At 39.3% G+C, this 22,126-nt stretch overlaps 1 protein-coding gene across 2 annotated transcripts; it reads right to left on the bottom strand.

The window, feature by feature from the left end:
- Nucleotides 1–3,173: 3,173 nt before the first annotated feature.
- On the bottom strand, nt 3,174–21,919 carry LOC140940305 (nucleosome assembly protein 1-like 1). 2 transcript variants are annotated; one of them, XM_073389232.1, is made up of 20 exons: nt 21,805–21,919; nt 20,480–20,537; nt 18,585–18,637; nt 18,048–18,094; nt 17,293–17,341; nt 16,211–16,303; nt 15,905–16,030; nt 14,822–14,909; nt 13,144–13,217; nt 12,705–12,809; nt 11,970–12,020; nt 11,364–11,452; nt 11,090–11,160; nt 9,897–9,977; nt 7,967–7,989; nt 7,765–7,839; nt 6,463–6,501; nt 5,836–5,868; nt 4,844–4,897; nt 3,174–4,048 (listed from the first exon to the last, which is right to left on the bottom strand). In XM_073389232.1, the coding sequence occupies exons 2-20, from the start codon at nt 20,526–20,528 to the stop codon at nt 4,013–4,015; spliced, it is 1,236 nt and encodes a 411-aa protein (XP_073245333.1). In that variant the 5' UTR covers nt 20,529–20,537; nt 21,805–21,919; the 3' UTR covers nt 3,174–4,012. The 2 variants fall into 2 exon arrangements, with proteins under 2 accessions (XP_073245333.1, XP_073245334.1); XM_073389233.1 differs by having other exon boundaries at nt 14,822–14,885.
- Between the last annotated feature and the right edge of the window lie 207 nt (nt 21,920–22,126).

Below are 22,126 nucleotides of genomic sequence, written 5' to 3'. Positions count from 1 at the left end.
CTTTTCCGCTCTCCCGCCCCCCGTCCCCCGTCCCCCGTACCCCTTTCGTCCCAAATTCTCTCAGGCTCCCACTTCCATGGCCAGTACTGCCCACATTTTTTAAAACGAGACTTATATGCTAGTCACGGTATCATATCAATGCATGACGTAGTCCAGAATTAATGATTGTAAATAATGAAAGATCTCTCAAGAAATTTTTGAAGGGGAGGTACATGTAGTGATCATAAGAACCGCGAACTAGAATTAATTAGCTTTTCTAATACTTTCCACATCAATTACATAGTATCATTCAATCAGCGTCACAAATAGGTCATTTTCAAGTTGCCTCAAGCCTCTGTTTCAAAGCGAGGCTAAGGGTAAAGCCATTGATATGAAAATGAATTTTTTTATTCTGGTGCAAAAAAAATTAATTTTCACAAGAAAGGTTTTGCTCTTAGCCTCGATTTGAAAGTGAGAATTTTTAGAGCCGGGAAATGGCCGATTACGAGTTCATACTTGGTGCCGAGGCTGAGAGGAATAAGACAAAAGAAATGAATTATTTATCCCTGGATCTCAATGCGATGTAGCCAGGTATGAATTTCAATCATTCGGAAATAGTCTATTTGTTTGAGCGTTCACGTTCGGTTTTAGATTCGACCAATTACCTTATAGTATCTCTCTCCTCCGAATACAGAGGCCTCTTTGCGTCGTGTGGAGGCAGGGGAGAGGGAAAAATGGAAGCGCGCGGGGAGCGATGGGAAGGGGAAGCTTCCCGCCTTTTCCCTCTTTCCATCATCCACCTTGCGCTTTCTATTTTTAAATCATTACCATTTTTAATGGATACCCAGCGAGAGCCTCTGCAGAGAAGCGAGTTACAGTATTCCTTTTTGTTATTTTTTCTTTTGGTAGAAATAGATAAAAAATATTGCTTACCTATTGATCTTGTAGTTTTTTCTTTTTTTTTTTTAAACATATGTTGCTACGTTATTTCAGTTAAAAAGGGGGAGGGGGAGGGGGAGAGAAGCGCGAACGGCAGCCTTATCCTCTCTCCCCAATCCACCTCCCTTTTGCCATTGCTGTGCGAGCTAAAAGATATTGTATTGTTTTACATATATTGGCGTTGGCCTTCTGAAACAATTTTCTTCTCTTTCTTTTGCAAGAGAACACCCGATAATATATACAAGCAAGCTTAAGTATATATTATTATGAATTATACCATGCTTATAATCGTATCAAATGTAACCATAAAAATATATAGAAGAAGAAGCTTGCCTGTGGAATGCTAAGAAATAAACTGCATGATAACCTTCAAATTTGACTGATCTGTTGTCACTGCTTGGTGTCAAAGGGCTTGTTCATATCATGATGGCAGTTGACCAAACGTAAGTTTGGTTTTAATTTCTAATCACCCCACGTAAGGTAATCCAAGACAGCCTTGGATTCCAGATACTGAATCCGGATTCTTTGTAAGCGGAATTTGAATTCCGGATTCCACAGGCAAAAATGTCCGGAATCCAGATTACCTTCTGTCCCGGGGGGCCTTCCGTGAGGTGATTTAAAACTTTCCTTTTTGTTTCTGTTTTTCATAATTCTTGTACTCTTAGCTTAATTAAGGTTGTCACTGGATTTCTCATTCCTTCTCGAAAACCCCCGGGGCCACTCAAGGAAAGTTTGGGTAGAATCATGGAATAGATTTTAAAAAATACATAAATTGTTGGTACCTACGTATGAAGACCGCTCATCGCCAAGCTCCACACTCTTTTAAAGGCTTCTGGTCCTAAAAGACACCCTGTCCAAGACACTAAATAGTGAAATTGTATTGCCCTCAAGACCCTGAAAAGCATACACTGTTCAGCGGCACATACCTGTTTAGGCCAAATAAGGGAGTGTCCCCTGAAAGCGTAAAACATACTGGATAGTCCCTGTGTTCAAATATGCAAGAGTACCAGGTTAGGCACGAAACCACCGGAGAGCTGCTGTCACGGAACGCCCAGACGAAGAGGTGATTTTACAGGCAATCGTAAGTAAATAAACCGACCTACACGTCCTTAAATTTACGCATGCCGCTAAAAAATCAGTGCTTCCGCTTTACTTCAGAACGACAACGACTCCCATTCGCCACTTTAGAAACGGGAAGGGAACGGGGCCGAGTTAACTTTTGCAAAGACTTCTGGGACGGTTACTGGTAGTTTCCTTTGCAGCCGTTTTTAGGCTCGTCACGCAGGAGCGTTGCGTGACGAACCTAAAAACGGCTGCGAAGGAGACTAGGTTACTGGGGACAGGGGAAAAAATGGGCCAATAGCTGACCAGCGCCAGTAACGATCCCAGAAGTCTTTGCGGTAGTTCACTCGGACCAGTCTCCTACTCATTTGTAAAGTGGTGAATGCTGCGAACCAAAGAGAACTCAAACAAACAGTGTGACCGTTCAAGGTTTTTAAATTTGGAGAAAAAGTATGGGAGTATCGGAAAGGTTTTTATCATCGAAGTATAATGCGATGAAGGTCAAAACGCTCACGCTCCAATGCCGTGCTTTGCGTAGGTTTTACGTCTGTGATAGAAGGTCAAAACACGCGTGACCAGATTGCGTTAAAAAGTATTCCATTCATTCTTAATGGAAGATTAGGATTGCGGGCTCCTCTGGTCGTCCGCAATAAGATTTACTAATACGTATTTTTAACTGAGAAGGTGTGTGTTGTAGTCCTTGTAGCAGAGAACTGCGAATTTTAGCGATGTGAAGGGTATAGCGCACGACGTGTTGGCTGGGCTTTCAGCAGAGAGACGCCACGGTGGTACGGTCTCGAATGTGACGCGCCGGGGTCGGTTCGACTGTAGACGTCACGGTCAGTATGAATCTATTCAACAACATTCATATTCATCCTCATTTGTATCATGAGTTATAAGGAAAAAGAGTGATAAGCGGACTAAGCCAAGCGATTTTCTGGGTGGGAAGGTGGGCTGTTCACCCCAGCGTGACTCCGCTGAAAACGAAGGAAGAATTAATGAGTTCAACCGCAAAATCAGCATTTGTCATCGAGAGTTACGTAATCGCACGTGAAACTGTTTGACTTGCCACATTTCAACATCGCATATCAGTTTGAGTGTTGTGAATAGAGTGGAGTGCACTTTTAGCAAATGGTGCGGGAGGGGGGGGGTTGGGTGAGGGAAGGGTAGGAACTCTTAAAAATTACTCACGATTTTGTAAAAAGAAACATCTTTTATTGGCTAAATTAGCTCTGAAAGATGTTATCCAATACAGTGCAAAATACTTCAATCGCTATCATTAAAGACAAAAGCACTTTCACATCAGTTAAATGTATGTAACAAATATTCAGGACACCTGTTGCAGTTCACTTCAGTTAATAATCTACGTTTAGGTAGGTGAAATATTCAGAATAAATAAACTTCTGAATTGAACTCTTCCATCAAAATGCCTTTTTTCTCTCACAAAATTGCGCCCACTTCGTTGCTCAGTGTTACTATGTGGCAAATGTAAAAAAAATCTAATCTAATGACTCACTTGACCGGTGCTAGAATCCTCTGCAGAAGAGCCAAACTAGTAGCATTTCTAGCAACTCCTTTTTTTTTTTTTCACATGTGGAATCTATCATTCCAGCCGTTATTGTATTATTTGACGCCAAAGATAAACGGCATTGATAAGCGCATCGCTTGGAAAAGCGATAATGAAAATCGTAAAAGGACTATTTCAAATTTCATACACTGTTAACTTACATTTAAGTAACCTCATAGAGAATCTAATAGTTTGATTCAAGGCGAGAAGTCGTTATATTAAATGCGACATCATTTTCGACCCCATTACTTGTCACAAACATAACAGAGCAGACTGCTTGAACAAGTAGTAATGATGAAATGATGCTACTATCGAATTTTTAGGCGTATCAAATAAATACCACCCCCCCTCCCCCCCGCCCTCCACCCATGACGATCGGTAAAACAAAATTTCATTCAGAAATCACGAGGTTTGTTCACAGAAAGTTGACCAAAGAAGTTTGTCCTCTCGGAGAAAGCAAAGTTTTCACTGGTTTTTACACTCCGGCGGTTTCTCGCCATCCTACAAAGAGAAATTAAAGTGATAAATTTCATTGTTTTCACTGTCGTCGTGCTGATTTTCAGCATCACTAGAATTTGATTTCTGAGAGTACCTACTTTAAACTGGTGAATTTGCTTTCAAATTTTCCATTTCAGTTAGCAAAACGACTTTTAACGATCTGTAAGTCACAACTTAAAGGATGTGAGGGCACTTAACTTCCAGTTTTTCTTTAATTCTCTGCAACCGACGGTTTTTACTGTGACTTGAAGCGAATTTGTTTTTTCGGATTATTTTCGCGTCCCATTTGCTGCACTTATTTACTTAAGGCCAAGTTCAGAAGGCACGAGACGAATTTTCGAGCGGCTGAAAATCTGACTTGACACTTAGTTCACACGGACCATTCAACTTTTTCGCTCTGTTTACAAGGAACTTTGAGCGAAAGGCGCGAAATGTTCCGCCATTTTGTGCTGCTCTACGAAAACAACGCAACCTCGATCCCAGGGCTTCGCGGTTGCCCGTCCATTTTTTCTGGTATTTATGCTGTACTATATGTTGACGTCATTTTCCACATATCGCAAACGTCTTCCAAATTTGGTCAACGCTAGCTGGTTATAACGAATAATCCGTGCGATTTGAGCCAATCGGAGATACCTGGAACCGCCCGGCCATGTATAGCGCAAAAGTGCCCTCAAACCAGTGTTTAAATCTCTATCAAAAAAAGTTTATACTTCTTCATTTAAAATTTAAAAACACCTCTTGCCGAATTAAGCATATTGCTTTAACACCACCCGTAAAATAATCGCAGTAATGACTTACCGGGGGTGGCTGGTAATCTGGGTCCTCGTCTTCATCTTCTTCACCGTCCCCTTCCTGAAAATGACAGCAATCAGAAAAAAAATGTAATGCAACATCACACTATTACTTATGCAAAATTGTCCCATCATTAGACCAATATTGCACTGTTATTGGAGTTGCTTGCCCACAGTTACTTGAGACTAGAAACAAACTGAAACCTTTCAAAAACTTTCTTCCAACAATTTGCTGTGATTGGAAAGTAAACTGAGATATTTCTAACAGCTCATTGAACAATTTTGACGTTATGTTACGACGAAGGCGAAATAGCCTGTGTCGCTGTGCCGTAGGAACGTAAAGTAGACATCATTGTTGTGTAAGTGTAAATTTTTCCCCAACAGCGCTCGCTCTCATTGGTTATTTTGAGGTCACACGTTTCCCATCAAAACGTTTCTGAACGAGCAACATGGTAACAATGCATTAACAGTGCACGAATGTTGAGATTTACTATCATTATTTTGTAATATATAACAAATCACTCAATGAGCAGCCTCTGGGGGAAACCAGTTATATTTTGCTTCCCGCGGTTCCGCCTCAGGACACATTAGGGAGCTTTAGCATCGACGACGGCAACGGCAGCGAAAACGTCAGTTTTAAAATGAATTCCCGTTTTTTCAATCTTTGTCGCGTTTTTCCAATTCGCTGAAAATGGCAAGTGTAGGCGAATTTCCCTGCAGTTGATTTCTTGAGGACCGCACTCAAGTTTAGAGAGAGAAAAAGAGATTAGTCGTCGCTTGTTTACGTCCTCCATAAAACTTGCAATTAGGCAGTTTCACGTCGTAGTCGTGCAAGGTAGGTAGAGAAATGTACAAAAAAGCGTGATGCACGTTCAAACTTGTTGTTTTGCGCAATAAACCTATTGCTTTTTTGACGTCCTGGTTGCCGTCGTCGTTGCTAAAGCTCCCTATTAAGTTTCTTGGGAAACAAAGCCAGTTGTTTTCCTCCAGACTCATTACCTCTGCTTCGCTTTCTTCCTCTTCTTCTTCAAACTAAAAAAAAACACCACAAATTAATGTTTTAGCTTGGTCTGATAGGCCTAAGTTCGACGTCTGACACAGCAGACGATCTTAACTTAATTTAGGTCGACCCAAATTTGAGTTTGGTTCGTCTCATGAAAAGTTGGACGTTTGGCCCAAGGCGCGTTAAGGCGCTAAGAAAGCTAAGCAGTGAAATACAAAGTTGAAGCCGTGAGAAAGAGGTCGGAACTAAAAGAATGCGTCACTTGTAGCCTCTATAACGTGACAAAAGCGAAAACGGCTAAAGACAAGCGCGTCCGTTAAACAAGAATTTCAGATGATCAAGTTCATGGTTTCGCCAAGACACGGTGAATTTAACAAACTTCCTTACAAACCGCCCCGCGGTCTTGCTTAGTGAATGAGAGACATATCAAGTAAATTGCAACAATTTAAAAGTAATTTAAAAGCTGTTTAAAGAAATAACAGCTACTTTGCTCATGACCTCAACCACAGGGTCCGTAAGATCGTCAGGTTTTTGGACAAACTCTGGGTTATTTTATTAAGCACAGGCTGCCCAGCTAAGAGCTAAACAAAGACAAAATACAAGCTGACGACTAAAAGACTTACTTCCTCTTCAAGCGCTTCTCCTGTGAAGTACAACACAGCCTACAGAAAAAAAGACAACTCTTAAAAAGCAATCCAGACATGTATTTGTTAAAGCCATGAACGTGCAACAACTATGATTCTACAAACGACAACCAAGTAATCCAGTTCTCTCACGGATGGTTTACTACCACAGTAGATTTAAGAAGTGAGGGGTGGGAAAGAAGGAGGGGAGGGGAGGTCTGGTGGGTAAAAGAACCAACAGACCTCCCCTCCCCCAGTTTATAGCCAACACTGGGAAAGTACTGTTTCCACCGTGATTGTCACTGAAACAGGTAAGTATAAGAAAGGCGCCGCGCAGGAGCGACGAGGCCTTTAAGGGCTTATGGCAAAATGCCCTTCCCCCCCTTCTTGATGGGATGCTAGTCTATCGCGGGGCCAGGGAGCTTTAGCAACAACGTTGACGACAGTAACGAGAACTTCAAAAAAGTAATAGGTTTAGATTAGTAAAACAACAACTTTCCACGTACAGCACGCTTTTTTGTACATTTCGTTGCCGTCAATGCACGACAACGACGCGAAAGTGCCGAATTTCACGTTTTGTGGAGGACTTAGCTTGAACACAAGACAACGTAAACATCGCGAAGGCAAGGTACGGATTCGAAGCTTGAGGTAGTGACCACTTGGCCATCACCCCGCTTCTAATTTTAACCCAGATTTTAACTTTTGACTTTGCATTGTTGTCACTGATTTGGTGAAAACGGACCGCAAATCGAAATTCACGAAAAACTTGTGCAACGCATTAATTCGTGCAAAAGTCAAGGTTCTGTTATGATATGCACTGAAAAGGTTCGGTAAAAACAACAACAATAAAAGACGCTTCGAGGGTGCACTCTCTTGTTCAGCGGTTTGAAAACAACTGACAAATGCGCGCACAACTTAACCTTCAAACAACAAAACAGAGACGTAATGTTACTTGCGCGCGCTAACTTTCAGGAGGTCTAAAATTAAATGAAATTAAAATTAGTGTTTGGGCCACTTGGGTAAAGTGATCGGTGTTTAAATATCATTTTGGCATCAAAACTGGGCCTGTACTGATATTAGTGAAAACTTAAGCGTGATTTAGTTAAGTTTTTTTTTTCCCGTGTTAAAGTAAGAGAAGATGGCAGTCAATGATCCATTTCTAATTTGCCTCCTGCCTCTTTTTCAAAACGAGGCTTCGAAAAATGTTTCGACACGAAAACAGTTTCTTAATATGCTCAAGCGAATAGAACTCAAGTTTGAAGGTAATGGGTATTGGAATTGTGAACTCGTCTGTTGCATTACCTTGGGAATGATTCTTTCTCTGAAGAAATGACCAATTTCGAAATCAGCAGATAAGAGGGCCTCCGTTTCTTCATCCTACAAAATATATATGTATATATATGTAAAACAGGTTTTAATAGCAAAGTCCATAATTTAAAAATGCGTTTTTGGCAGGTAATTTTTACTTTCCATCCATTTAACCATTGAAAAAGCCATTTCTTACCATATCAGCTTCATCCTCGGGAACTAAAATGAAATAAAATATAAAAAAAGAAAGGTTAAATAACTGAACTAAGTGTACTGAGTGAGCCAGTGCAGGCTACTTCACGGTCAGCAGTCGCGTCTCACATCTTATGCGTGCACATTTGCTTTTTGAGTACCGTGTGGCACGAAATTTTTGCGGGTTCTAATTTCTGCGATTCTTGCGATTTTTCCAACGATCCGCAAAAATTAATTACCGCAAACATTTTACCCGCAAAAATTTACTCCAGAGTCTGTTCAACTACAACTTGTCTCTTACGTTTAGAAACAAAACGATTAAAATGACGAACAAAACTCCTGTCACTGGTTTTACATAGAGTATGCACGCTATAGTACTGCTTGAAAATATGTAACTATTTACTATTTCATTTTACCTACTAAGCAAAAGCGATGACGACTTGTCCCGGACTTTCTGAAAATCGCAACAATTAATTCCCAGCAAGAAAAACCAATCTGTCCTAATCGCAAAAATTAGTTCCCGCAAAACACAAAAAATCGCCAATGCGCAAAAATAAACTCCCGCAAAAATTTCCCGGCACACGGTATGTCATCACATACTATTGGGCGTTTTACGGCTTCAGAGCATCACCCCAGTCTCCTCCCCCCTCAGTGTTAGCATACTCTCTAGGCTAGACTGTTCACAGACAACTGTTTTTTTATGAAGATCGTCAGGATCGAGCGCTGCCTTACCGGTAAGGGTGGCCATCTTGGTTTCATTTTTCATATATATATACCGAGGGGGTGGGTGTCGGGGTTTATAGCGGTGGGTGGAGGGAGGCGAGGGAGGAGGGGACCTCCTCCCAAACTGTCCCCCACCCTTTAAGTAGATTTGACACTCATCCAAGATGGTCGCCCGTAACGCAAAGCGCTCGATATCGACGATCTTACGGAAAAATAGGGGACTGTGAAGAGTCTACATTCTCTCCGATTCATTTCTCGCAAATTGTTGTTGTTCTTTATTTTTGTACTTCCACTGACCCAAATGGCTTCAGTGTGATGGGTACCATGAGAAGTGTGAGCATGTGGGGGTCGTCGCTGGGTTGCAAGCGGGATCAGATAGGTTTGTAAACCGTTTCAAGTTTGAGCGCACGTTAAGCCTGGTTCTCATATGCCGCCGATGCACCTGCGACACGGCCGCCGGTACTGCCTGGGATACTGTTCCGATATGAGAACACAAGTGGCCGGCAACATTGGTCATCCCAGTCTTTATCGCCTGCATGCCTGCGAAGTTGACTAGAGTTCAACTTCGCAGGCATGCCGGCGGTAAAGTTCTGAGATGGGTTTAGCTGTCGGCGGCGCATGTTCTCATTCGTCCGAGAAGTAGTCCAGGCGGTACCGGCGGCTACTTCGCAGATACATCGGCAGCATATGAGAACCAGGCTTTACTTGCCCCCATCACAGGCAACCAGCTTCCACTTGCAACTTAGGAGTAAATAACACATTAGGGCCATTTATACGAGGAAAAATAAGACGCGTCATACATAGGACGCGTCTTAAATAAGACGCGAACTTTGCGTATAAACGGCACATTTCGTCTAAAATAAGACGCGGCTTAGCTAAGACGCGTCTTATTTTAGAACAGCCCTTAACACCTGTTCTTAGATAAGACGCCTCTTAGCTAAGACGAGAAAAACTTCGTATAAATGACCTTCGCGTCTTACATAAGACGCGAGCGCATAGTATGCATGCGTTCAGTTTTGCTACGGGCAACATTCACATGAAAACGAGTCAAGAACAGAAATAAGACGCGAACCATTTATACGAGCTGTTCTCGTCTTAGATAAAACATGATCGTTTAACCGGTACAGTTCGCGTCTTATTTAAGACGCGTCTTATTTTTCCTCGTATAAATGGCCCTATTCTATTTCTTCCAAAAGATTATTGCCACTGACCTTCAGGAGGTGCAAAGAAGTTAAAGAATGAATCATTTTTTATTGTTTTGCTGACAAATCTTGTTTGCTTTCCGGCAGACCCTGAAAATAGAGAACATGTACCTATTGTTATGACACAGCGTACTTTCCACATTTATGACTAGTCTGCAAGAGAAGCGGTGACCGGAAATACGTCCGGGTACGTGGACTACCATGTGGCTACCGTGACTAACATGCGCGCGTCGTGTCCTCCCTCGCCTCGCGCGCCATTAGCTCGCCTGAAAAAAATAACGCCTTTCCTGCAGGAGCCTGTTCACAGACCCTCCATTTTCTCTTAAAAGTCCACCGAGCGTGCGTGGTAAAGATAAAAACAGCGGGGAATTAAATGACCGCTAGCGCAAGGGAGTAGGGGTGGGAGAAAGAAGAAAATATTTTTCTTTCTTGCGCTCCCCGCTCGCCGATTATCAAAAAGAAAAATAAAGCAACTTCTGTGTACAGGCTATTCCTGCAGATTAAGTAGCCTGCGAAAACAGCCGTCGCTCCTCGCTGCTGGAGACGTTTCGAAGGTCTCTTAGGAAACGCCTCTGGAAGCGAGGAGGAAAGAGAGACGGCTGAATTTGCAGGCGAGCTAGTGGAGTTGATAAAGAAATAATGATCAAAATGATGACAATGAAGACATTGACAAAAATAACGACAATAGGAACCTTAAGATGCCACGACAGCAATGGCAACGAGACCGTAAAAAAAACAATAGGTTTAATGAGCAAAAAAAAACTCTGCACGTGCATCATGCTTTTTTGTACATTTCATTTGCCGTCACTGCACGACTACAACGTGAAAATGCCTAACTGCACATTTTTATGGAGGACGTAAACTAGTGACAAGCGACGACGAAATTTTCCTGCTTTTTATGAACTTACATGTGGTTCTTAGGAATTCAACTCCGGCAGAGTTCGCTTACATTTGGCAAAGTAGGTACATTGCTATAATCCCGATTAAGATTTTAAACCTTCAATTCACTTTTAAACGACGATTTTACTGCCGTCTTCATCCTCTCATCTTAAGCTCCCAAATGATAATGATAAACCATGAAAATACTAAAGAAAGTACTGCTGTTTCAGGCAAAAAAGTGAACTTTACCATAAAGTCAGTACACTAACTTAGCCTTGATAAAAATTGCAGCACAAAACTAATGATACATGTACGGCACTAACCCTTCTTCTTTTGCTTTTTCTTGACGACTTTCTGAGTAACATTCTTGCCCTTTTTCCAGTCAATGTGACATCTATCAAACAAAATATGCCAAAGGAAATTGTATGGTTAACAAGTTATAACTACTGAAATGCAATGACACAGGCATGCCCTGAAGAAACAAAGACAATTTTTCTCCAGTTATAAAGGCGTGCTCACTCGCGAGCATGGGTTACGCGTGGTGTAACTCTGAAAAGAAAAACGAGCGACTGCTAGACAGTCTTGTAGTAAACATACCCTGAAGTGCTGATTATTTCTGGTCCTTCAAAGGAGAATGGATCATCATCATCTGGTTCACATTTCATTTTATAACTTTTTGTCAAAACCTGTAAGAAAAATGATAGCAGGCAGAAATGCAGAGTTCTTTAATTTCTTTTGCTTTATCTGCACCAAACGAAGGAGATGTCTCTGCGCATTTTAAGCAAATTATAACAACTACTACCGAGAGTTGACTGATTCAGCCAGTCGAAAATGAAACCGCCTCATGGCCTGTACAGTCCCTGTCTGTTTTGTGATGGACATTTTGAATTTTAAATACGCCTTTACAGAATAGATTTCTTTCTAAATGGTAGCACAGATAATTATGTATATAATCATGCAAGGGTGCAGGTTATATTGATTCCTTTTATCTGTTGCCACTTGCACGTTTCTCTTAATACACCTTGCTTGCCTACCTCGCCCCCGCCAAATTTAGCCCATACATGTATTTTCAATTTCTCCTGGATATTACAGTCATTCCAAGAAAAAATGGAAGACAAGACGACTTTATGGGAAATGCACAAATAGTGAATAACAATCATAATCAAATGCTGTAAACAAACTAACTGATTTGTTACTACTTACACTATTTGTAAAGAATGGGTTTGGTGAGAAGTGATATTCCAGAACAAAGCCCTAAAAAATTGAAAACAATAGCGCAAAGAATTAACACATACAAAAAACAGTTCTTGTTCTTTTTACTGCAAATTAGTAATATTCTAAGTCATGATTCACCGTTATAATCCACCCTGCAAGCAGAGGTTTCTTTCTGGTATGGCTTTCAGCATATACAAAGTTGTTTGTGTTGCTTGTGAAGTTAGTTTGTTTACACCCCAAGAGAAAGCATTGTCAGTTATCAAATACTTTACATGCTATTAACAAGGGGGATTAGGGCCATTTATAGCGAATACGGGCTATAATAACATTTGTCATGAGTGAGATTTTTAATTTAACTGTAACCTTTGAATTAACTTAATAATCTAAAAACAATAAGTGTAAGCTTTCTTGGGCCTCAATGCGTTAGATGGCAGTATCTACATTATTAGGCAGTTGCATGCTGTACCAAATGTAAAGAGTTTGGTAAGTTTGAAAAAACAACTGTATCTGATTGTAATAGGGGGGCCATGAATGCAATGTTGATGAATTCAGCATGGGCTGGTTATATAACTGTCCGCAATAGAGGGGTGTCAGTATTATAGAGACCAGAATCTAAACTGTAGATTTATACTCGCTTGCAACAATAAGTCATGTCACAGCAATTTAACTTTACCGAATTGATTTGACAAGGTTCTTAACCAAATAATATTATTATAAACACACCATAGGAGTTGGCTGTGGATACTGTGTTGTATCTACATTGCTGTCTGGACCAGTAAATACAACTCTGATATCAAGGAGATGCTTTAAAATTGGTTCATCATGTTCCTGACGGATAAAAAGGAAGAACATTTACACATGAGGTATATTTGCCACTACATCATCAAAATCTGCACCACTCCATCATTTAACAACATTATTATCATCAATCATTCTCGTTATCAATATAAATATCTGGAAAGGGCCCAAAAACGTCAGTGTAATAATTGATAATAATAAACAACACATCAACTGTTTTTTAACATTTTAGTGCAGTATTTTGTATCCTGATGTTTAACAAAATCACATCTCATCCAAAAAGGTACCATCAAAAATACAACATGACAAACCTGACGACTCAGAAGACATCATCAAATTATGAGCAATTAAAAGATCCACAAACCTGGATCATTTCTGCTAACATATCTACATTCTTCATTGCTGTCAGCCAAAACTCTGGAATGCCCTTTACATCATCTAATTCAAGACAAATGAACAAGCATTGAAAACAACAAACAAACAAAACAAAAGCAAAACAAAACATAACAAAGCGAGAAATATTTGTCACAAGTCAGTGACTTGCATTATTAGTCACGATAAAAAAATTAATCATGCAATGGGGTCATACCATAATGTTACATCATTATGGTTACATCAATGGAATGATGACAGGATCAATTGAACATCAATCATTCTTTAAATACCATTAGTATATAACAATTATTCACCGAAGTGGAGGTGGCTAGTCCTGGATATTTACCGAACTGCGAAGCAGTGAGGTAAATATCCACGACTAGCCACCGACACTGAGGTGAATAATTGTTTTAGTATATACTAAAACAGTGAGATAATTGAGCACAAAAATGACGATTTTTAACTCAAATACTGTTGCCAACGATTACAATTTTGGCGCGTAATGACCGGGCGGCCGCGGCCGTCGCTTTTTCTTGCCGACAATTAAAACTTTTGAAGGCATTTGTTTAGCTCTTGCGGGAAAATTTCTTCAAAAGGAGTTGTGAATTCTTTTTGTATTTAAAATCATTCTATAAAAAAAGATTATTAAATTTAGTTTTAAGCTTATTTATGAACAACTCAACTAAATAAATTAACGCAAGACTTAAACTTAATTTGCATTTGTAAACAAAAAACTTTTTCACCGGTTTTATCGATAAATTCGTGTCAAAAAGTCAAAGTTTTACCTATTAAAACTTCCAATCCGAACTTCGTCACCTTCTTCGTGTATTTCGGAAACAGCTTGCTTGATTAGTTGTGAAATTTCTTTGTTTGCTTACGGCAGCAAACCGGGAAGGCATTTTGCTCGCAACTTACGCGAGTTTGGCGTTGCTCGCTCGGAGGAACTGGAGGTGAATCAGTGAATAGTGCAGGATATTCACTGATTGAGTAGCCAATCAGAGCGCGCGAAAAACGCTATCCACTGTTTTAGTATATACTAAATAGATTTAGCCAAGGCTAAAGGTGAAGCTCCTGTTAATGAATTTGAAATAATTTATATTTACTGGTTTATTAATTTACTTCAAACAATTAACTTGTAACCATTGCAAAAACATCCACTAGGAGTTGAGCCTGTGATCAGCTGAAAACTAGAAACTTGTCAATCCCTTTGTGGGTTGACACCTGAGCATGCGATACAGTCATGTGATACTGGTCAGGAGACACCCTGTTTTGTCAACAATGGGGATGTGCAATATCAGGTTGTAGGCTCCCACAGCAACAACAACAACAACAACAATAAGCTTTATTTTCTTATTTGCTCCCACACTAGCTAGAAAGTGTGGCATTTCACATGTTCACATAGGTTTCCCTGTGGTGCAGATGGACAGACTGACAGGCCAACATACAGTCCAGTGACAACCAAAATTTCTCGGATGGATAGATAACTTAATTTACTTAGCCATGGGGCTCTGCTCATGTGCCAGTACGATTCATATAAAACCTCTTTGGCAAAACTTTTGAATAGTTCTATTTATTTCCTAGGATTTTACAAAAAAAAAATTGAATCACTGGTCACTATTAGAAGAGTAGGGGGTTAATAGTATTTTTAATTTCTAAGTTATTCACACCTGGTATCTCTGTTGTTTCCAGCTTCTCCTCTTCATCTATTTTGACTTTCTCTTTCACTTCACCCTGCCGGGAAGAGAGAGTTTTGTCCTGTAAAATTTACAGAGCTGAATGTAAAGTATCCTATATGGTTACAATATGCTAATTTTTATATTTAGCTACTGGCAATGAGCCTGATAGATTGAGAAAAAATGCTGACATTTTGTGATGCAACAAAAAGAAAACTGTCAACATTTTGCCACCACTGGAAATTCCATACTGATGATGTGTCACTACCTAGCCCTGGGTAGCGAGACTTCATCAGTATTGAACGTCTGCAGTCGTTCCTCAGACATCATTTCGCGCGAAAACCAGTGGTGGCAAACATAACACATTAGTCTTCTGTATCCTAGGGTAGATCTATGTAAAGTTAAGTTAAATTGTACAAAGTGTAGAAACAACTTGATTTCAAAAGTAGGTTGAGTTTGATTGTCTGGATGAATGTAGTCCTGAATAGGACTGTTGTTGTTGACAGTGACTGATGTTTCGACAACCTGTGCGGTAGTCAACCACACAGGTTGTCGAAATGTCAGTCACTGTCAACAACAACAATCCTGTTCAAGACTATGTTCACCTGGATGATCAAACTCAACCTACTTTTGAAATGACTCCTGGATTCAAACCTTTCACAACTTGATTTCAGTTGCAAAATGCCCATTGGTCAAGAACTCTATACAACTTTAACACCAGTCATGACTAGATGTACTTCTTCTATCCATGTACTCAATACTCAATACCCATACCCAGAGGGTAGAGTAAAATTACTACTTGGGCCTAAGTTGCATGCCTCAAAACTCTTATAATGTCCTAAATATAAGCCAAGGCCAAGGGGGGAGGGGGGGGGGGGGGCTGGGGTTACAAAAAGAGAGCTTCTCCAAATTTTAGATCTCCAGAGGATGGCATCTCTGCAAAATGCATCATGAGTATGATACAAATAATCCTATTTAAATCAAAGTTCTCTTACAGAAGAATACTGTACTCTTAACTGTTGCTAGAGGAAATAACTGGAGAGTGGTAAGGAGAATTTGGGGGGGACAGAAACTTACAGAGAGCTGTGAGACATCTTCTTCATCCTTTTCCTCTTTGTCTTCTCCACCTTCTTCCTCTTCATCACTCAGCCAATGGGACTCTTCATCTGTTGGTTCATACTGACCATTGACAATGTTTTTACGCTAAAAACAAAGACAGGTAAAAAAAAAGAAGAGAAAAAATGCAAATATTCAGCCTTAGTTTACATATACCAACTTATGACTGATGCACAATAAAATCCAGCAAATTGTAGTTACCAAAGTCAAAATTTGAAAAGATTTTCAAAGTTCATTACTACAGACAACAATATATTTTCACCTCACCTTTTCAAATAAGGGCTTAAACCTTTCAGCAAATTCACACTCAAGAGCATGAACCCTCTCATAAAATTCACCTTCCACTTTACAATATTCAACCTGTTGAATACAATAATCTCACACTCAAAACGAGCCTAAGAACAGCTGAAATTTCGTGAAGCCAACAATAGTTTCCCTGAGAAATGACATCTGAGGAATGAGCACAGAAATTTCATACTCATGACGTGTTACTACCCAGATCTGGATAAGGCATTTGATTAGTTGAAGCAAGTTTCCCTTATTGCGGCACAACTAATCAGAAGCAGTAGCCAGGTCTATGGGTATTGATATGTCATCAGTATGGAATATCTGCGTTTGTTTCTCAGACATCATTTCGCGAGGAATCCGTTGGTGGCACAGAAAAGTGTAGGCTGTTTTCTCAGGATTAATAAAAAACAAATTTTATTTATACAGTACCAGAAAATTTTAAATGCTTCTGTAATATTTAAAGGCACCCTTAATTTCATGCAGTTTATTTGCATTATCTTAACATTTTCCCCACTGAGTTTTTTTTTCCTGCAAATGCAAGGTTATAGGTAATCCTTCTTCCTCAGATTTTTTTAAGGGGTCCTTCCCTGGGAATATAATAAAACTACAAACTCCCCTTCTCACCAGATTGAAATTCTACTACCTGAGCTTGCTGTGTGTCAGTTTGTGACCAACTCTTTCATCTTTTCAACAGGGGAAAGTGGGTGAAAATAACTTGTAAAAAGCCAGAGCAAAGGTGCTCATTTGTGAGCCACTAAACTGCTATGGGTTGGATCAGGAATAATCTGACCTGTAGGTTGTACTTGCTTGTATCAAAAAAAATGTACGTATCATCAATAAAATATAAGCAGGTGACCAGGTAATCGACTGTTTAATTATTCGCTAAGCCAGTCGATTTGTATTTTTGGTTTTACAGAGGTGTATATTTGACTCAACCTGTTTATTTGTTATGACTTTAATAAATTAATAATTAATGACATCACACCAGCTGGTCAATCTTCTAATGATTACAAATTTACTCTGAAAACTATAGGAAAAGACGAGATAAATAAAGTTCTGACCTGTATATTTTTTAAAGCCTTTAGCCTTCTTTTTACTGCTTTGGGCAAGCTGAAAATGAAGAAGCAAATAAGAGCTGTTAGTACAGTAAACACCCGCTATTAATTACCTGTGGATTACGAACCTCCTTTCAGAAATTTGCCACTTAAATACCAAAAAATACAAGAACCTGTTTAGCAAAGCAGGATCAAGCAGGTTCTTATATGTATTATTACGATAAACACTTTAATCAAGGAATGTAAATTTGAGTTGTAAATTTAGGTTTGACAAGAACAGACTGTACTAAATTGTATATGAATTCCGTAATCAGTTTTGTTAGGGTTATAATATTATTATAAAAATTTATTTTGAATAAATAAAAATATTATTTATTTTTCTGGAAATCAACAATCTGTTATTTCCTTCATAAAAAATTTTAAAAAACATACATACATACATACATACACACTTTATTCAAGGTACAGTATCATAAAAATAAAAATACAGAAATACCCTGAAAAGGAAGTTAAAGAGGCATACCCTATGTGAATTAACTTCCTAAAAATTAATAATTAATTAATTAGAGGGGGGTAAAATGTCAAGATAGCTTGTTGACATGCAAGTGCTACTCCACCGCAAGTTTCACTTTAATCATTCACTTGTTACAGTTAGTTACAGAATTTTTGGGCACGTATCCATGGCCTGTAATATCATGCCTATTTGAACTATGTGTGCAAGTCCACCTAACTTGTTTTACAAACAAATAAAGTAATCAAACCTCTGTATGTATCCCGACTGTTGTCCTATTAATCTGCTAAGACCTCCCTGTTTAAAAACACAAAATCAAACAATAAAAATGACCAAAGTTTCTAACCATCACACTTGTTACCATCAACAATCAATACTACCCTCAATTCTCGACAGGTGAAAGTGATTGGCACAATTAACATCACACAATGGATCAATATCACCATACAAAATTGATAAAGTCATTGACTTCGGCATTATCAAGCCCAGCACCATATCAGTTGTTACCGGTAACTATAACAGCATCACCATGCACTCCACCTTTCAATACCATACATTTACATGTAATAGATCACAACTTTATTATTATGCAACCAATATATAATTATCCTTTTGCCATCACTATGTGCCACAGTCAACATCATCATCACTTTCATCGTTATCATCATCACATCCCTTCTTATCATCATTGACAAGCCTATTAACCCACAGAATTATTAGAGACCTAATCACCGTCATGTCCACAGTGGAAACAATCCCAAAGCTAAACACTATTAACATAACTAACCTGCAGAGCAGCTAAAAGTTGAGGATTCTGCATAACCGCAGCAGCAGCATCATCTGAAGAGAAATGATAAAAATAAAGTATAAACCAATGTGATTAACACTTCTGCTTCAAATCTTTATTACAGTGTAGGGTAGCAACATTATCGTTGGAGAAAAATTAAGAGAAGTTAAAAATTTAGAGTCACTTGTCAAAAATAATTAGATAAGTGCTTATTTACTTATGTACAGTAGAATATGGTCGATTTCTCAAACCCCCAGTTTTTCAACTTCCCAAAAATTGAAACTAAGTAAGCTAGCTCGTGTGATTTCTTCATTTCAACAGAACTGTGAATCAGCATTAAGCGGCCACCCTCGGGGTACCGGCAAGTGCCTACTTAATGGAGGTTGGCTGCTCCATGGAGGTTCATCATAAACCGGGTAATACATAAGCATAGTCTTAAGCAGAAACATCACTTTATTTTAAATGAACACGGGACAGGGACAGCACTACTGGTCCACAATCAGCTGTCACCTTCCACCTTGGACTGTTTTCCATCATTATATTCTTAAAATAAAGCCCAACTAAGTCTGTCAAGTACTTGGTGGCTGCTATAATAGAGGTGAAAACAATAAGAGAACTCTCCTTGGGACGGCCATAAGGTGGCCACAGTTGCTTAACTGAGGTGGCAGCTTAACAGAGGTTTAATTTCCCATTCTTTTCTACAATAATATTGTTTCTAGACTTTTACTGGCCGCTTAACCCTGTAAGCCCCATAAGAGTGATCAACATCTAATTTCTCCCTGTAATATCAATACTTTGTAAAACAGAGTGGTCATGAGAATTAGGGACATGATCACACAAGATGAATTTGCTTGATATTTTATCAACATCTTCCTACTACTTCTGAAGTAAATGAGTAGGGGCAACAAATGAGATTTCAAATTTTAATCTTGGGGTTTAAAGGGTTAATTTAATAGAGGGTGGCCACTTGATTGGTGGCCACCTAATGGAGCAAAAGGAGGTTCAACTGTATCTCATACCTGTATTTCAACTGGGATTAATTTAGGTTTCTGGGAAGCTACCCACCTACCCCTCCTCTAACCCAACAATGTCATTTTTCCCTAAGTGAGAAGTAAGTGTTAATGATGACTTAGGGGAGGGGTAAGTGGGCAGAACTGTTTCCCAGAAAACTAAATAGATCCTTGAACTGAACCAAAACAGACCATTGTATCAAGCAATTACACCATCAGCAAAACCAAAAAGAAATAACACTAAGTAAAAAGATAATAGTCAAACGTTTTCCTCATCGGTAACACAGTAAGTCTACTCCTGATAACTCGAACCTTGTAGGGAAATCAAAAAAAAGTTCAAGTTATATAATTATCGGAAGTTGGAAGCAAATAACTGGAGATAAGTAAATGGATGGGGAGGGAATGCAAGTATTATGCAAACTTCACTTCAAGGGCAGCAAGAGATATAGAATGACGTTTGGAAAAAGGAATCAAACAACAGAGCTCGATTAATGTATAGGGATTTGAACTGGAGTGACAAAAAAGTAAAGACATAGAATTGACACAGTTGTTTTAAAATAAATCAGTGTTTCAGACTTCAGTACACTGTTTTTTCCCACTTGTCCTTCACTTTAAACATGGTTCAAATTATCGAAGACAAAAATAAATACAAAAGACCTGAAGGGAAATAAAAATTACTTTGAGTCTGCGGGATTTTCAAGTTCTTGAGGGTTCGAGTTATCGAGGGCAAAATTGCTGTAAATGCATGAAGGAAATCTAAGGGAATTTGACTTTGGGTCAAGTTAGCACAAGGTTCGAGTTAGCATGGGTTCGAGTTATCAGGAGCCAACAGTAAAAGCATGGAAAACAGTGTGAAGAATAGTGTTCACACTGAGCTAGACTTACTTGGGGGTGAGCTGCCCAACTGGTCCCCTTCACTGCCAGAATCAGACATGATGTTTAGCTAAAACAAAAAAGGAAGCCACCAATATTAACTACTCAGTCCTAAAACACATATTTTTTCCTGCTCCTTAGAACTCAATTCAAAGGATCAATAAAAATTGGAGTCGACATTGGCGAAGAACAATATGATTTTACTTGGAAATCTATATGGTTTACTCCAAATACACACTGTTTTGTTTCTTAGTATTGGGCAGTTTAAGTTGATTTTAACTTCAGCCCACTTATCTTTCTTGGGATGATAAGCACGTAGTAATATTATCTTAGTTTTAACTGTTTTTTAGTGTGACAGTGCCTGGTGGTTGCTGCATACATGGTTTCCATGGATACCCTACACATTCAGCTCAGTTTTCTTTTTAGCAGCTCCACCTTTCCTTTTCAGGCACCATTCCTCAAGCTCACTTACCATTTATGGGCTTAACAGAGCAAAACAAAAATAGTTTGAAGTTCATGTTTAAACTGAGATCATGGTTTGGGCCTTCATTTATTTAGATATCCTTGCCATGATTTCTACCCATGAACTCAAGTAACATAATAAATTAAGTGTCATGTAACTCTGTTTGAATAAAGCACTACTAAACATATAAGGTATGACATGAACCAACAGTCACTCTGCAGTTTCTTCTAGCACAAAATCAGGTACAGGGAGCCTTCTTATTGAAAGCACACTGGATTTGATATGTTAAGAGGGTAGACTCTCAATTTTTTTTTTTTTTACAGAGAAAGTCCTAGCCCAGATGGTAGAAATTCGGCAAGCAATTATAGTACATTCTCGGGACAACATCTAGATTTTTATTTATTTATTTTTTTCACGTTAATCCCTGAATACCACACCATTTTTTGCAATACCAGAAACTGACTTTACTAATCAATAAATCTTTTGTTATTCAAACTTTTTATAACCTTACTTATAAATTTGCCGTTCCGAGCCACTGCTGACCTAATAGACATGTACATTTCAATGTCGTCATGTGCAAGTTATGTTGTACATTTCATTCTACAGCTGAATGAAACTTGCAATCGGGCTCTAACAGACTTCTCTAACTCACAACTAAAACTGAAAAACCTAAAGAATCAAGCCCTCACAATTGACAAAACCTGCAGAGAGGCGAAATATTTAAGCTTCTTCTAACATCAATCGTGACAACTAGGCTGTACGTTTGGGACACATCGTTTCAAGACAAATGAGCTTTTACATGGAAATATTTTGCTTGCCAAATAATATTAGCGATTAAGTTGAAATTTGTATCTAAGCTATCTTCACAGCCTACCTTTGGAGGAGTTCTTTGGAGTGAAAAGAAATTTCGGCCGGTTTTTTTCGTGTGGTTCTTGCAACCCAAAGCCCACTACTGCCCACGAGGTGAAGAAAATTATCTCGCGCGCCAGCGATTCGGTCAGCAATATGAAACGTTGGAGACTGGGACGAAGAAAAAAGCCCGCCCAAACTTTCCCGCAAGATCCCGCGGATCCCGCGGGCAGGCCACTACAAAGCGCGTAATATGTGCGCGGCGTCCCCTGTTGTTCGCTCTCACTTTAAGAATTTCTGGGTGGGGATGTGCCGCTGGGACCCTGGAACCCTTAACCTATACCAGA

The sequence above is a fragment of the Porites lutea genome, chromosome 6, assembly GCF_958299795.1.
Source record: "Porites lutea chromosome 6, jaPorLute2.1, whole genome shotgun sequence".
Classification (NCBI taxonomy): Eukaryota; Metazoa; Cnidaria; class Anthozoa; order Scleractinia; family Poritidae; genus Porites; species Porites lutea.
This window is presented reverse-complemented; position numbering and strand designations above follow the sequence as displayed.